The sequence below is a fragment of the Apis mellifera genome, linkage group LG2 (genome assembly GCF_003254395.2).
Source record: "Apis mellifera strain DH4 linkage group LG2, Amel_HAv3.1, whole genome shotgun sequence".
In the NCBI taxonomy this organism is placed as follows: Eukaryota; Metazoa; Arthropoda; class Insecta; order Hymenoptera; family Apidae; genus Apis; species Apis mellifera.
In genome coordinates, this window is record NC_037639.1 from 6,460,019 (window position 1) to 6,478,930 (window position 18,912).

The following is an 18,912-nucleotide window of genomic DNA, read 5'->3' on the forward strand; positions in this document are numbered from 1 at the left end:
TAATTTGTTAACATTGAATGTTATATTATAGTTGCACGTTTCGCAAGATACATTTTTATAGAATTTTCGTGAAAATGCGGAAAATGGGTCTTTGTTCTCGAGAATACGACCTTGAATAATGAAAGTTTACACGTTATAATAACGATTCGCGGGGGCTGAATTAAAATTCTGCGCAAAATAAGTTTGCAGCGAAAGTTTTCTGCGCTTTGCGGTTTATCAGATCAATACAATTACGTACAAATATTTCTTTTTTCTCCACAAATCCTATAAATTCTTTTTACCAAATCAATAAGCGAGAAACCATTCGATCCGTTTCAAATTATAATACTTTTTCTCTCAAAAGAATTATCGTTAAAACAAACAAACTCTACGTATAGTATAGTCTCTTAATAAAAACAATGAAACAAAAAGTAGATGCAACTAATATACATGTGACAAAGTTTCATCATTCGTCAATCATTTGTATAATCCATCGTTGTTATTATGTTTCAATTTCCATTAATAAAAGATTACAATTCGATCCAATCCAATCTCCACTCCGGGAAAAATATCCCTTTCTCCTTATATGCTAATATTATCTAAGATCGTCTGAGCGGATAAATATTGCGCTCATTAAAAAAATCGACATTTCTTCATATTCATAGCTTGATTAAAACGCGTTGAAAGTATAATTCTCTCGTAAAATCCATTTTATTTGCGATCAAATTGTATCGTTTATCGAGCGTCATTGCATAAGAGAAATTTCTATGAACCTTGGATAAGAAGGAGACATGAATTGTGGATAGGTGAAAGATCGTGCAAAGAGTTTTTTTTATTAATCCAGATCAGTTTTTACCGGATGCTTTGCAACATCTCTCTTGTTGCATCATAGATACGTGTATCCAATAATCATGTGTAATTGTAAAAGAGCATTAACATTTCGAGCATATAAATCGTCTTGTGGAATAAGGTGCATGGTCCAAGGTCGTCCACTTTTGCTACGGGATTTCTATTATTCTTATCAACCTCATCAATAGGATATGGGTATCCTTGATCGATTATTGATGGACGAGAAAAAAATTGGAGCGTGTCGAGAATCTGTGTATTTAATTTGCATTTTTTTCCCCCCTTGCATCCATCGCCCACAAGAATGTATCGAATCGAGTTTTGCAACTTAAGATCTTGGAACTTTATCGTGGAAATGGGTTAAATAATAATTCCCTTGTTTTTAATTGGATACGATTTTATGTTAATTGGGTCATTAAAAATAATTTTTGAAAATTCAAGGTAGAAAAAGATAGGAAAGGAAATTCTCCATTTAGATTTATTAGCTTTTTTTCTAAAAAGAATTTTATTTCTAATGAGTAAAATTACAAACAATGCATTTAATTGCAGTTTCATTCTTGAATTTCGAGTGTAGGATTAGATGTTTCTATAGAATATATTTTATTTGTTGCATATATAATAATAAAGACAAGTATTGCATTCTTTCTTGCTAGTTAGTTATATCTTTTATATAATAATTAAAATTCTTATGCTTGATGATCTTCAATACTTGGTGTTATAAAAATGCATAGTGTTATAAAAATTAATAATTCGTTTATAAATTTTATCAATCATCAAAATTCTTATTTTAAGAAAAATACTCTTTCGTCAACAAGTGAAATAACTAGTAATGTTGAAACGACTATTTTAAGTATATAACATTGATTGAATAATAAAGGAAATTTTTTTCCCCCGCTTCATCCATTTATGGAGACTCGTTTTTCATGATTGAAACTAAGAGCTTACTTATATTCTTGTCTTGCCTCTAATCTTGTTGCACATGAAGTTACGCTTAATATGTCCCATTGCATTAACTTGTTTCATTACGTGCATTCTGTTGCATCACTGTTGTACGAATACCATTTGCAATTAATGCAAGTTGAAGTTATTTTGTGGTTCCGACGATGGTTATCGTTCAGATTATAATCAGGTGGGAATTGTGAGTTATGATTGCAATCGAACTTCTTCGTTTTCGACGTGAACGTACTCTTGTATAGTTAATCTTCATATCAGATTTATGCAAGCAGTAATATTTCATTTTTTTACTAAGTAATGGTTAATTGTCATTTACGTTGTAGTAGATACATCTTATAGAGAGTCATGATCATTATCTGAAGAAAGTACATTGATGAATATTTTCTGGAAAAGTTTAAAAAAACACTAAAATAATATTTTTTTCTCATCAGTATTTTTTATAGAATCATTTAAACATCCAACATTTTTTTTTTATAATTTCTCATAGCTTTTTTTAGACTATAAAATTTCTTAGACTATAAAATTCCACGCTCAAAATTTCAAAAGATTAAATATAAATTGAGATAAAATAGAAACTTTTCAACAAGCCACGTGGAAATTTTTAATAAGCTGCGTTATTATTATTATTATTATTATTTCTCAAATATTTGCAACGATTTTGTATTATTATATTGATGAAATATCTGTAAATTTCACGCATTTCCATCTTTCTTTAAGTATCGTATACACGTGATCGTTTCAATGTTACCAAGTGCGACGAATCGCAAATGACTCTCGTTTGTCCGATACTTCGAACCTCTCTCATTTGAGCAAATGCATCCATATGCACCGGTACAAGCTATCGATCGTTTAACAGTGTATATCTATAGGCGAACCTAGCATCTTGCACAAGCGTGCATAAGCATAATCTAAATCAGGTTTTCCTTTCGGAGAAAGCGCCTCTTCTGCATGGTTTATTTCAACTAACTTCCTGAACTTCGCGTTATTTCTATTTTTCTTTACATTATTATTTTTGCCAGTTTTTTCTTTTTTTAATTCGTATAGTAATTTCAAATGAATCATCGTACTATTATTCCATTCATTCAATTCATTTTCCATTCGATGCTTGGTTGGAATGATTTTGACATAAAGTTTTAAAATTAAATTAAGAAAGAAAAAGAATTAAGTGAATCGAATCGAATGATTTTTTAAATTAGATTTTAATCATCATAAGAATTAATATTATACCTTCGTTAATAATCTGTAAGATCCTGTAGAATAACTCTTTTTTGTTGTTAAAGTTCTGACAGATGATCTATCATTTGGGTTTGTCTTATTTTTTTTTGTATTTTAGAGTTTTTTTGAAAGATTTAAATTGTAATAAAAATCTTAAATTTCTTCTTTGTAGTTCTTTAATCTTCTCAATTTTTCAAATAATAATTAACGAAATAATAAAATCTCTTTGGATAAAATTATTCAAACGCAAGGAAAGGAAAAAGATATATAAATTATTTTTCTAATTATTTGATGTATTTGCCATTATAAAACATTGCACAATTCTTTCTATACTTTATTATTTATTTTCCCTCAAAGTAGACTTTCAAATAGATTATTATCGCTTAAATTGTCTCGTTAAGTTATGATGATTTGACCAGAAGAAACGTTTCTATTGCAGAAAAGATACGCACACGCGTTTCCGGTGTTTCCGCGTTCCTTTGTAAGAAAGAAATCGTGCAAGAATGAAGAGCAACAAAGGTGAAATAAAGAGACTATCATCGACAATTATTTCGCGTTTCATTTCCCCTAGATTTCCATTTGATTTTCCACACACAATTGACCGATGTAAAAGCGATCCACGTCGATCTTCTGGCACTGTTTCCAATTTTCTATGTTTCTCTTTCACCATTGTCATCGCCCGTCCTCCGCGGTATCGCATTGTATGCACCATCATGCGATTCTCGTGTTTGCAATTTTCATTCTGGCACGAGTATCGTATTTACATTTAATTTCATTTTCACTTTTTCTCTTTTTCTCGATCTTAGAAAAGCCGATTAATTCCCTTCGTGGTTGTTATATCGTTGTTACTGCTCGACATTACGCTCGTTTTAACGCAGCAATTGTTTTAGGTTTAAGTTTCAGGAATTAAAAGTCGATTTTTAACTTGTTGTTAAATTTATCTTATTGAAGTGTAGATGTAAAAATGTGAACTGTATATAATTAGAACGGGTTAAATATTGAATTCGATTGAAAATAGAGAAGAATTGGTATGGAAGAATAAAAATAGTTGCATAGCAAAGCCCGTTTTATTTATTTTTTTTTCTCTTTAATGCGCATCTAAAATAAATAAGAAAGAAAGATAAAAAATTAATTGAAATTTCTTGCTTCTTAGAAAATTGCTTCATACTGTACGTAATGCCGCAGATTGCTTTTTGACTTGCATCATCGACAATAGTGTCTGTAATTAAGTTTGCTCGATTCATTCATACGTAACTGGTTTGAGTTCTTCCAAGCAATTATGCGACGCGGATCAAGAATGTTTTCATTATGAATATATTAAATTTTTATTAATTACACGTATAAAAACGAAGAAATTCTTTCCCCGTGTTTTGATGTTTTTCTTTTACTTATCATTTTGGAGATTTTATATTAAAAGAAGTTTTTAGCAATTTGAAGAAACAGGGTATCACGGATCTGGACTTTCCTTCCCACTTTTACGCAAAGTGTTGTAATTTTCTTATTTTCCGGTTTTTCTAGTTTTCTTAGATTTAAGTGGAACAACGCCACTTTCATGACCAATTTTACACGAATATCTACGAATATCTGTCATCGATTTCAACACAAGATGTTCATCGTATAAAGATAATTAGATTGAAAATTGCTGTATTAGCATTAGTTCATAGTTTCATTATTCATCAGGAGATCGGAAAATTAGATGTAACGTGTGAACCTCGAGTTTTGCATAATTCGTGCTAACACCATCATTTCCATAATTCATAATGGCGCTTTAAAATTGCAATTTGTAAGTAGGTACTTAGTTTTTGATTAGAGCTCTTTAATACGAAGATGACTCCTCGTGAATTTTAGAAAGAAAGACTTAGGAGTTCATGGCTTAACGATGCTACGTATATCGTGTATCAATCACATAATTTATATTTCTATTATTATAATTTATTTTAATATTACTACTGTTAAATATTACTATTATTAATTTTTATGAAATAAAAGTGTGTTTATACGATCGAAAATCAAATATAATTCAAATTTTCGAAAACGATTTATTATTTTTCATAGTTTACGATTGATCTTTTCTTTCTTCATGTTTCATTTCCCTATTTAATTTAAAAATAAAATTGGCTACTGCATATTTATAATGTTTTTTTTACATATTCATATCAAAATTTTTACCTCTCAGAGAGAAAGTAATGTAAATTAAAACATTTCATAATTAATGAATATACACATATGAAATATAAAAGTTTTCGTATATCTTAAATTTTTAATAAAACGTAAATACTGCGATCAATTCTATTTTTAAGAAAAAAAAAAAAAAAAGAGAAGATTTATAGAAAAATAACATTCCATGAAACTATTAATTTCTGATTTGTAATAATTACAAAGGAAAGGCGGAAGTTGTTCATCGGAAGTGATAGTTAAGTGGAAAGTGATCGCATAATATGACGCGATAATCAATCTCTTCCATATTCCTCCTCGAATAATGACATTATTTGCTTGTGTATAATATTCAAAAAAGTCATTAAATTTTAGAAAATGAAAAAAAAAAGATTTCGAATAAATGTAAATATATGCTTTCTCTTTTGATTTCTACGATTTCTATTTTGCATAATTTTAGATATTCGTAGTAATTGCAAAATGATATGACATAATAAAAAATATATGTCAAGTAGATCACTCTAAATAATTCAGAAATTAAATTTCACTTTGCTCAATGATTTCAATCTTTTGATTGATCTGAAACTATATATAGCAAGATTATTTATATATAGTATAAAAATTCATGAAAAAGAAAAATGAAATTTGTTGTTTAATTAAATTAATTTTAATTGCTAATGTTACCTTATTAAGTCTTATATCATTATTAAATTATAATACGTCTTACTATATTTATCGATATAAAAAATAATAAAATTATTTCAAGATTTTCAAGTGCGTATGTGTAAAAAACATTTAAATTGTTAGAAAAAGAAAATGCTTTGTTAAATCACGTCAATTAGCGTATTACTCACATCTTGTTAAACTTTTTTTTACGCTTCAAACATCCTTTAAAGTGAAATCTTGCTTAATGTTTCAATTGTTTCATTATCTATAGAATCTGTGAAACATAAATGGAATCAAGAATTATAATATATTCTTATTTCTTTGTTGTGCATTTTATCCATTATCTTATATTCGATTAAAAACTGAATACAAAAAAAAAAAACAATTTTCTAATCGTCAATTTCTTTTTATCATTTTTTAAACAACATTTTTTTATTATCTCCTTATAAATTAATGTTCATTAATATAAAAGAATGATTCATGGAAATCTTGAAAAAAAAAAAAGAAATATTAAAAATTAATAAGATACATTATTTCATCTTGATGGAATAATACATACATAGCATTTTGATCAATCATAAAATAAAAGAACATAATAGAAGATATTGATAGTATAATAATTTACAAATCTTACATGGAGATAAATGATAATGGGGATTTCCATTGCCTCGGGCCCCATAGAAAGTTGATCCATTCGAATTTGTATTAAAGGTCGTCGTGATTTCAATCAAACATGTGGATGCAAAACTCGTTTGATCTATATTTTTTATCGATCGTTTCTTCTCTTAAATTTCTTAAATATATATATAAAACGTGTTATGTTAAAATATTAAACTTATCTTTTGACATAGAACAATTGAAACTGGAAAAAAAATTAGGATTTATGTAGAATAACAATAAAACGATTTCTTATCAATTTGATAAGTGTAACAGGACAATTTCAACACAGAACTCAGTAATAGTTCATTCTTGACAAAAATTGTCAAGAAAATTGGAATAATATAAACATTACGATGTCTTGTTTTAGAGATCAAGTTTTTTTTTTAATATCTCAAATAGGGATATTTAATTCGCTTCCGCCAATTTCTCTTTCATCTTTTTAAAGGCCAGAAGAAACGAACTTTCCAATTTCTTTTGACCAAATTAAAAAATTTGCAAATTTGATCGTATCATCGAAATCTCTATCTTCCTTTTTAGAGTTAAAAAATACACGTTCTCTTTTCTGGTATTCCAGAATTTCGATGAATATTTATTCGACGATGGAATTTACAATTCCAAAGTGAGACACGTACAAATTCGATTGTAAGTTTACGGATCGATTGAACTGGGAAGGGATTTAAAAAACAGGACACGTTTTTGGCAAGGTGTAACTAGATTTTTAGGAAAGAGCACATCGTTGCACATACACCGCGTTTGTAAAACGAATGTCGAAAATTTCTTAACGAAGCTTTGATACAGCAGATCATGCGTGAAAGGATCTCTCTGGATTACTGGGCCAACAAGAACCACACCTTGGATTTTTCGAACCAGTTTTTTTAGGTCGCTTCTACGTATTAACGTCTGTCGTTCATATATATCTCGATTAAAATTTCATATATTTTTTCATTGCGTAATCTCTTTCGTAAAATTAGTTCCGATTCTCTGTTTCTTTTATTAACGTTTTTACATTATTTGATTGGGAAGTAGCATTTATAAAATAATAATCTCTAAGAAATTTGATCAGCTTGTCTCGAAATATTAATAAATATTGTACATTAGTGATTGGCATTGTAAAAATGAATGTAATAAGATTTCGATTTTAAGTTTTTGGAAAAGGAATTACAAATAGGATGTTCCATTTAAATTGATCTAGTTCAATATCTTCGAGCCGATCGAATATAATGCAAGAATGCAAGAAAAATTTAAATTAGCTTTTTTGTATCATTTCCTCGTAAAAAAAAGTCCCAAATCAATTTTATAAGAATTTTATTAATTTAGAAAGTGATTTGATTCTCGCGTATATACAATATTTCGATATTATATCACTTGACACAGAATTACAGAGTGAACAGTGAACAAGCATTTATAATGAAAAGCTATTTGAACAGAGGATAATTTAAAATTATCATTCCACTTGATGGAATTACAACAGATTGAATGCTTACATCACTTACAACAAAAAGCTATTTAAATAGAACATAATTTAATTTCGTAAAATTCATCGTACGCCCAACGTTTCTTCGATGTTATAACACTTGACACGATATTGCAACAACGAATAGTTAACATCCACTTAAGTAACTGTGAAAGAATCGAAAAGGTTCATAGAGTCACGAGCCTGGACAAAAGGTTCCATCATCATCTTCTGGTGGTGGTTGCAGCGGTTAAGTGAAATCACGTTCATGTCACGGAGTCAAACGACATGAAAAATCACTAATAATTCCATGAATAATTTCATCGTTACCGGAGTACACTTGCAGGTTAAATTGAGACGGTGATAATCGATCCTTTGGCTTTGGGAGAGTGCCAATTTCGTAGTTCTAACCCGTAAACCCGATAATCGACCGTGTTGCAGATTCACCGATGTCGGAATTCTAAACAGTGAAAGTAGACTTTTGATTGAGATGCAAACTGTTTGGAACCCTGTCGAAATCCAAGGGCAATGCGCTTAAATATTCGATTTTGTTCTCCTTGAATCGTTTCGTTCTTAAATAACACGTATCTATTTTATTTTATGCTTACAATTTATTGCTTTAAGAAATGGAAAGATAAAAATTTAGAATTGTTTAAAAAGTGTAGATCAAATCTTTGCAAATTCGAATTATTTTGGGATAAAGTTCGAATTGAGTGGAGCGAAACTTATAGAATAATTAATTTTATTATTTTAAAAAAATTATGAAACCGTCATTTTATTTTTATAAATCTGAAATTTATTCTTTATCTTACAATCAAATTTTTCTTAATTCTAAATATAATTCTTCTATTCTTTTGTCTCTCATCTAGTTAATGCTTCGTCAAATTAACAAAATTAACAATTATAATTTCTTTCATATTCACATTAGAAAGAAAATAAAAATAGTTGGAGAAATGTATTCAAGGAGATCAAAAAATAATTCCGGACACTTTGGTAGTTGCGAAGCGGTCTACCTTCGAGGATACAGCCTCTCACCGCTGTAACGTAATACGTTTTTTTTCAATAATTTACAGAACGATATTACGCACGAGTGAGTCGCTTTGGATAGAGAGACGTGGATCGAGGAATAGCTGTTCTTCAACAAAAGGTATTCCCTCAGAGGGAAACCGTAAAGTTGTTTCAGATAGGCGAGGTCGTTTTCAGAATTTAATGGAATACAAATCGAACATGATATGATGACGAAAAGAAAGGGAAAACTTGAGATCCTCGTGGAGTTTGTATAATGGAGGCTTTTGAGGGCAAATCTCGTTTTCCTCAAGGAAAAACGAACACGCGAAATTTTATCATTTATTTGTCAATCGAATGATACGATTTAAAATATACTGTCATTGCGTCAGAATGTACCTGTCATTTGATCTTAAATTTTTTTCAAAACTGGGTCATGAAAGACAAGCTGAAACTTTCTGCTTTTGCTTCTTTTTTTATTCGGCTGTTTACTTAAAACCTGTGGACAGATAATAAAAACTGATATTTTTATTTTTTAAAGTTGAGATATCGATGATTTATTTGTTTGTATTTTTAATATTTTGCAGAGAAATAGATTTAATTCATTCATTGTGTAAATGATACATATCCATATTTATGAGATGAAATATTATATTATTTTTTTAACATAGTTTTGTTTTTACATCGTTGAAACGCATTATATAATGAATATAATGAATGAATTTCAATATCTTTACATAATCGTTTTATTTTTATTTTTTTTGTTTTTAATAATTCATGCAAATTCTTCTGGTTATTTATACAAGATTTTAGAAATGCATAGCTTAGTAAAAGAAAATGAATGGCTTAGTAAAAGAAAATGAATAGCTTAGTAAAAGAATTTGATTATGATTGAAGTTTATTCGTTGACAAGGAATTGACTTGAAATTTACTTTTTAATTTTCAATGTATAAATGAAAAAATGGAATTATTCTGCACGAAATCTTTAATCAGAATGATTAAATATATCAGAGTATATTTACAAAGTATTTTTAACAAAATGATATATCAATAGTTTAATTTTGTTAACAGAAGAATTTGATATAAAATATTAATATTTCATATCAAAGTTAATCAATCAAAAATTGAATTTGAACAACTAATTAAAAATGTTCACAAGCTCGTCCTTGTTTTGCACAATTCTCTTCCAGAAAAATTTGTATGAAAAATTTTCTTTAGAAACTAGAATATTTCTTCACTTTTCGTGTTAATGCCTCGACTCTCACTGTAAAATCCATTAACCAGTTTGTGCAACATATTTATCGAATCTATTATTTCGTCTATCAGGAATAAATTATATCTGCCCTGTTAACGTAACAATGTTACTTCACTACCGTGTGTGTTTGATTGAACACAGAAATCTAGCACGAATCTTTCGCACCAGTCATAGCTTACATTTTCATCTAATCGTTGGAACATCATGCTAATCCAATTGTATTTTGCCATTTCGTGTTACCATTACACATTGCATGCTTGTATAATCAAAGCAATTCGTAATTACCAATGACGAGGAGTTTGAACAAGAAGATTTTTTTTAACAAGCAAAAATCTTGATTCCGTGTCTTCCAATTACGCAAATAAACAAGCAATTTGTAATTGCATAGAGGAGGTATTTCGTGTTGCAAGTATCTTCGTGCAATCTTCGTTCGAAAGGAAAAATTCAAGATTATTTGTTACCGATTTGTTTTTTCTCTCACTATATTATGAAAATGTAATTAAATATACGTACGTTCATGGAAAAAATTGATACATTTTTTAAAAGATTTAAGGCATAAGAAAATAATTTTTGTCACATTTCGTATCATTTATATTTGTAATTTTATTTCGAGATGTATTAAGACTATATCAATCGTAAAAAAGAAATCGTAGATTAAAATTCTCTCTTCAAATAATTATTCCGACTCTGTAATTTATTTCAATTCTCCGTATCTGAAATAAGATATGTCTTAGAAAATGAAATATAAATTTTCCTTTCGGATATAAAAAAATTCCTCGCAATTATTTAATTTTATATTAAAAATTACAACGATTTTCAATCAGTTTCATTTCGAAACGATCAATTACCAATCTTATTGTAGGCAAAAATTTATTATTATTTAAAAAAACAACCCGATGTTATCTGATTTTTCGTATTAATCCGAACAAAGATCGAATCAATGCAAATCAAGCCAAGACACGAGATCTAGAAAGATTATGTAAAAAAAAAAAAAAAAAAGAAAGACAAAAATGATAAAAGATTTCGCAATGATTGAACTTGGAAATCGGAACACGATTTTTTATCTCGAAATCGAAGTGAATATGTAATCGAAAGTGTAGATATTTGATGATACTTTATAATAAATAATCGATTTCAATCAAAACATTTAGAGAAGAACGTTTCCAAACACAAACGTTTCGTTCCACGAATTTACGTATCGATATTATAAATATTATAAATATCTGGTTACCGTTCTGTTTACAGTCGAATAAAGGAAATCGTCACTCGACTTTGTTTCGAAGTCGAGTACGGACGTAATCGCGACGCGATCGTATAATATTCATAGTGTTATAGTATTATTCATACAGTTAATTTTTCTATACGATTTTTTAACCGCACCTGTTCGACATTACGAAATCTTAAGTATCGTTTGATTGTTGAAGATCGAGAAGATTTCTGGGATAAATACTTTACCTCGAGGGTGATACGTTGGAATCTCTGTTATTGATGGTAGATTGTGCAAATGTAATTAATAGGTTCTCAGGATCTGTTCTTGAAGAGTAGTTAGATGATTTATGTTCAAAGAGTGGATGATGACTCGGCTTGGTATTATTTACGGGATAAGATAGAAGAGAAGAAATTCTGTGAAATTTTGATTTTATTTTAATGTTTGATTCTCTACTAAATAGATAAAGAAAGTTGATGTGAAAAACGTTTGGATTATTACGAATTACGCTGTCAGCTCGTTATATTTTCATTGGACGTCGTTGTGTAGTATTAAAATCGAGGTCGTATTCAGGCAAAGTTTCTCTTTTTATGTTAAACAGGTGAAAAACTATTTCGATTAGTTGTTTGAGGCAAAAAAATGTATTTAGTAGGAGAGTAGTGGAAAATGTCATTTTGAAATGTATCGTTGTACCATTTAGATATTCTGAAAATTTAGTAAAAAAGGCGTGGAATATAAATTCTGATAATTAATATTTTCTATATATTCTGTATTTTTATCACGTTCGAAGTAAATAACGAAACGTTTCTCGAGCATGAAATTAATATTTCGCATCCAAGAAATTAATGAATATTCGCGTAGTAAATCCACTTTTACTTTATTTCCAACGATCTTTAACAATTTTTTTGGCCTTTGTATAACGATCGAACGATTAATTTTATTTAAGATCATTTTTCTGTCGCTAGCAAAACATATTAAGATACGTCATTAATTACTCCAAGAGAATGACGTAAGAAAAATAATTTGATATCACTTCATCTTTCTCGAAACTCGTCCTAATTATATCTCTTCTCTACATATCTTATTCCCTTTCTATATTTTACTATCACAAATCTATTTTTATTCCATACTTAAAGAGTTCAGTTTTGAAAGGATCAATGACCAAACTATATAATCTTTTCAACAAAATCATGTCGTATCGTAGCGAAAGTGCCTTCACTTCTATCAGCATCCACTTTTCTTTTTATCAGACCAAGAAAACACCTTTCACGATCGAGAGGAACGATCGATCAATACTCTTCCTCGTCGTTTCTTGCTCTCCTTCTAAACTTGCAAAAAGGACTTATCTTCCAGTTTCCATTCCTTTCTTCGAATCTTTCTGATCAATTTCTCAGGCGATCCGAGAAAAATCGTCGCGTTGAAAAACAGGCGATCCAAGTTTGAGAAACTTTTGCACGCCTGTTTGCAGTAGTTAACTGCGCATTCAGCCAGCCGTGTTTAAGGCTGCTCTCGAGTTCGGCTGCATGGTTGACTAGGTAACGTGACGTGAAACACTGACTTTTACTTTCAGCATCTGTTCCACGCTACGTGTATCTTGCCGGTGGATAATAAAAGGATAAACGAAACTGGAACGCGAAGGCGTGCTGTTTCCTTTGCAATATTTAAAAAATTCTTAGATAAATAAAGGCCTCTTGACCCACGTTTACAAGGTTCACCTGCGTCACCGCAACGATAGATTTTATTTTATTTTATTTTATTTTATTTTATTTCTTTTTTATATAGTCGCTGTAACGCGACAGGAGGATGGTTTTTGCTTGTGGTTTTGCCGGGAGGAAATGGATTTTCTGGTGGAATGGTATGATGAGCTTTGGCGCGTGTTCCTGTGATGTGGTTGGTGTGGGATTATCAATTTGTTTTCTATTGGTTTCTGAAAGGATTTTGATAGAAAAAGAATTGACGGGGATGAAAAGAGGATATATATATATATATAAAATGATTTTTGCATTAGGAAATCAATGTTGAAAGAGAGAAAAAGTGGATAGGAGATAGATTATTCGATATTATTCATTCTCTAATTATTTCGAATTAATTTTGATCGAATGACGTTGATCAAGAAGAATCATGTTTCGTATCAAAATTAACTTTTTCTTTTTTTTTTTAATATCACCTCGGCGAATTTTCATTTTTTAAATTAATTAATAATTAAAAAATTTCATAACGACGATAATCATCATTAGTATTGACTTTATCAGATTGTTACAAAAGTGTAATAGTTTCGCTTTCTATTGTAGCATGTGATATCATCCCGTTAATTTTCATAATCGAGAAAATTTGATTTTGCAACATATAGATATTTTACATCTGATTCATTTTCACAAGAAAAAAATATTTTTTGCAATAAAATTCTATCGTTTCAAAGATCGATTTATTAATTAATTAATCGTATACTAAGTCGTATCTGATGGATTTTATGAAATAAAATGGGGGATGATAAATTGAATATTGTTAAATTGAATTAAATTAAAAAATTTGAACAAACCGTCACGATTATTACAGTCGAAAGACTGTAATAGACAAAATCAATGCGATGGAAAATTATAGTGACCGCCACTATTTGAGATGTTATGTTCAACTACTTGGAAAGGAAATAATAGTCGACCAATGAACAATAATTTCAAAATTCTATTTCGCGAAATTTTTTCTTGTTTAACTCAATTGTCATTAAAAATATAATTAAAAACGATGGGATAAATCGCCTTGTATTAATTCGATGAAAATTATAGAGATTACCAAATTTCTATTTTTTTTTTTTTTTTTTTTTGATCGAACAGTTAATTAATTGATTCGTGACTCGAGGTAGTTAACGGGACGATAAACGAAGCTGTTATTTATTATAATTGGACATGATAGAATCATAATTTAAGATGAACACTGGTTCACCTGATTTAATGATGACTTGTTAATTTATTATCCATTATAGGTGATTATCGATTCAAAAGTTTATTTGTTATTCTTATTTATGTTAATCGATTTGCGAATAATCGTTAAATCAATATTCCTTTTTTTATTTCACGAAGTGCAATGAGTCAAGAATAATTTATCGTAGTCACTGTTATTCTGATTAAATGTAATCAGAGTAAATCAATAAAATGTAATGATATAATAAGAATTGAAGTTCATTTAATTATGAAAATACTGGGAATAAAATTAAATAGTTTTAGAATAATGAATGTAAATTTTTTTTTTAATTTATACAGATTGAAGATCGTTAATTGAATAAAGTATGAACTTACTTTCATTATAAAAAATGTATTAGTTTTATAAATAATAAAACAGTAATTATTTAGGAAATATTATTCTAATTTATGATCGATCCGAGAAAAACAAATTTAAAATAGAAATATTATATTTTCTCTTGTAATTCGATAGAAACAGATTTCAGATTTTAACAATATTCTGAAGTATCTTCTCGAAGATGTATATTTAATTTTATTGTACGTAACTTACATGCATCATTATCACTATTTACTACTTCGTAATGTAATTTATAACACTTAGCAAGCAATCAAGAATCTAACTTAAAAAAATATAGGTATTGTAAATTTTCTTGTATCTTCCTTAACCGCGATGCTTTCACCTTAACTTCTTCTCATGAATCTGTTCTCTCTTCCTGGTGCTGTAATCGTCCTTACTATTTCTTTTTCTCTTTCTCTTTCTCGTGCATTTTCCATTCACATATTTTCACAGTTAAAAATGTCAATTTTTTATTTTACAGTAGTGTAATCAATATACAGAGTGTTTCAAACTTTTTCCACAGCTATTTTTTCTTACGAATAATTATAAGTTATATAAACAGAGAGCCACAAGTGTTCTGTTAAAAAGTTATTACAAAATATAAAACAACAAGAAGTTATTAAGTTTCTCTTTAATTGAAATTAATCAAACGAGAATGACCCTCATCAATGATAAAGTTAAAGAGGATTTCCTTGATACTTATGTAAATACATTGGAAGATTTTTTTAAAGAGGGAATTGTAACAAATTAATTCGAAGATATAGAAATTAAAAATGCATTCATTTCAAAGAGATTCATTATTAAAAAAGATTAACAAAAAATACATGAGTTTCCATGTAAAATTCCAAATGAATAAATTTATTGCAATTTAATTTCTATTTTTTTTAAATGTATTAATAATTTTATTCCACGAATCATTTCTCTTCTAAAAGATTTACTATAATTTATAAATAAAGTTTTATCATATTTTCAAGAATATAACCAATATCGTGGAATGAAAGTAAAATAAATATGAAAGAAAATCGCGTCTATGCTATAATTATATGTTAGCCTATTAAGGATATTAATTTTGTTTCATTGACGACAGGATCGTCAAAGCAAATGTCACAATGTTACATGGCACGACTTTTTTTTTTTTTATTTTTGCTATAATTGCATCCCTTCATAGGAGTTCACCTTTAACCAAGTATTTTTCTTTGATAATTAAAGTATTTCTCGTTTCATAAAGAACATTTTCATTCTATTTAATACACGTAAGAGCTATCTTCCCCTAGATGATGTTAAATAAAAACTAATCTTTTATTTATAGAGTTATTGTAATTAAATTGTTGAGATTTTTTCAATAAGAATAATATCAATAGCTTCTTGCTAAATGTCGCAGAGATAAGTTCACAAAATTTTTAGGAATTGTTTTATTTTTTTTGAAATTTGAGAATTTCAAGGAAAAGAAAATTTATCCTGTAAAATATATTTTAGAAAATATTGTGTCCATTTATTTTCAACTCGTTCAAGAATTTTACTCTTAACTTGAATCCTTAGTTCTTTTCACTTCAAAAAAAAGAAAAAAAAGTTGGTTCTTCTTCTTAATTATATCTTTTTCGATAATAGACGACTAACTAAATAGGGAATACTATCTTGACAACGAGGATTACAAAAGAATCGATTGCAATCTCGTTAGAAACGTTGATGCAAGATCATTTATCCTCGTAGCATTATGAAAATAAAAAAAAATCGCCATATTCGCCATAATGGATCACTATAAGCTGTTGATCTTTGAAAGAAATTACCTTATAATTCCAAAACCGATTATTAATAGCCGATTAAATGGCCAATTTTCACGAACGAAATATTATCCTAACGAACGTTGAAGTCGATGGTTATTTACTCTTCTTTATCTTGGCTATGATTGTTTATGAAGTTTAATCACGATCATGATGGAGATCATGATCACAGCATACATTTGAATAAATTTGAATGTCTGAGCCGAATCGAAAGCTGTTTAGCCGTTTGATTCTGAATGGATACATCGTCAATAGGGAATTAATTTATTTAAAATAATGTGGACACGTTGAATTAATTGGTCATTGAACGTGTAATTTGTGCTATTTAATTGCCATGATATATCGTTGTATCGTTGTTTCATTTAAGAAAATTGAATAAGATGAGGAGAAATTGTTTTAGGCAAATTAAATTATATTGTAGAGAGTAAAAAATTAAGAATTTAAATTCTTAATCGTTAATTATAACATCTGTGTTGAAAAATAAATGATAAATCATTTCGATATTCTCTTCCTTTCTCTCGATATAATTTAAAAATCCAAGTTTAAACAAAACTAAATAAATTACTTAATCTTTTTGATAATTATTTAATCATCAAAGTTGCATTTATAATTTTAAAAAATCTAAATAAACATCTTATAAATAAATGAATATAATATATAAAAAGTTATATCGTATAAAATTAATAATTAGTTATAGCTCATAATTATTATAGCTTTGATAATTTTGAAAGATAATTATAAAGTGAGAGTAAAGTGAACGAACACGTCGAATCACGCGAATGGTACATTGGAAATTGTTGAAAACGTGCATAACGTGTTGTATATTTTATTATATTTGATCAATTAGATAAAAAAAAGTGAAAATGTGTCAAATTATTAAATACGAATTCATTAGAAAATATCCATCCATTTGTAATAAGAATTTCACACAACTTGCTTCACGATAAATAAAATGGAATGAAAAATTATTTATTCAAATTGTTATAAATCTTAGGATATATTTTATACGGATTGTAGGCAAAAGTATCACGATATTGATAACGGTAAAAAAATATTAACATCATAATTTGTTCAGCTCGACGATCCTAAAACCACAAATCGTGGAACGTTGAGGTATCATTCCAAATCATTGGAAGAAGCCGCAACCGCATCGACCTCAACATCGAGATCCAGAACAGCTCGAGACAGATCAGTTCAATCGAAGAGATTTTCCAATTTGGAAAGATCGAACCAAGTGTCGACCCAACCGTCCGTGATCGATTTCGAATCGAAATTCGACTCGACCAAGAATTCGATCGTAAGAACGACCAGAACCACCGAAAGGGACGTCTCTGCCACGGAAATTAAAAGTAATTCGAGAAGAGTCTCCTCCAGGAAGGAAACGGAGAACGTTAAAAGCGTGGATTCACCGATTAACAGAAGGAATGGGAAAAGATATTTCTCCGAAACTAACGAGGAAGCAAAATTGAAGGGCAATGATGAAACAACTGGGACGACAAAAGGGATCTCTCGAAGAACGCTTAATAGAAAATCGAGTAACTCAAGCAGCACTGAAAGATTGGACAACAAAGGGCCGTCTGTGTTTCTGGCTACCACGGAATCCTCGAGATCCAGAACCGGAAGGAAGATTCAAACGACTTATTCCATGAAGGATCTGAAAACTCAGATACCCAGTTCCAGAAGGTATACCAATAAAAAGTTCGAAGATGAAACTACCACAGTTTCGTTCAGAAGGGGTAGATCGACGACGGAAAGGATTGAGAAGAGTACCAGATCTGGTAGATCAAAGGTGAACACCAAAGAGAACAATTCTATTCAACGAAGAGGGCCGGATCCTCTCTTATCGGAATCCGAGAGCATCAGAGTCGATATCCCTCTGATGGTCGATACAACGCAAAATCCAGTTCCTGACGTGACTACCACCTTTGGCGTAGTAGCTTCTCAGAGGAGATCAGACGCTAAAGAGTCGTCGAAATCCAATGGAAGAACAGGATCGAAAAATCGTGGAAGAATCAACGATTCTGAGGCCGCTGGCTCCTCAAGATCCGGTTCTCGAAGAGGATCTTCCAAGTTCAGCGATTCCACAACGACGGAGAGTAACGAGCAGATCGTCAGTTCCAGGAGGAATACGATTTCCTCGAGAGATCGATCGAGGGATACCAAGAGGAATTCGACGACTGAGAGCAGATCGAGATCCAGGGGTAGAAATTTGGAGAATAACGCGAAGAATGGAGGCTCTTTGGAACGAGATGTGAAACGTAAGGTGGCTGGGGAGAGAAATTCGGAGAGAAGATCGAGGATTAGTGAGGCTGGTATAAGATTCATAGAAAATCATGGACAGGATGGCCAGGATATGCGAGGAAGATCGAAAGGAAGAACGTCGAGAACGGATGTTACCACACCCATATTTACAGGTGAGCGTAAAATTGTAAAAGTTTTAAAT

At 29.6% G+C, this 18,912-nt stretch overlaps 1 protein-coding gene across 9 annotated transcripts in view; it reads left to right on the top strand.

The window, feature by feature from the left end:
• LOC725164 (serine-rich adhesin for platelets) overlaps nt 1–18,912 on the top strand; it is a 51,125-nt gene that overhangs the window by 10,980 nt on the left and 21,233 nt on the right. For all 9 annotated transcript variants that reach the window (XM_026446442.1, XM_026446441.1, XM_026446444.1 and 6 more), the window contains exon 3: nt 17,545–18,883. In XM_026446442.1, the coding sequence (XP_026302227.1) occupies nt 17,545–18,883 (1,339 nt within the window). The remainder of the gene's footprint in view (nt 1–17,544; nt 18,884–18,912) is intronic.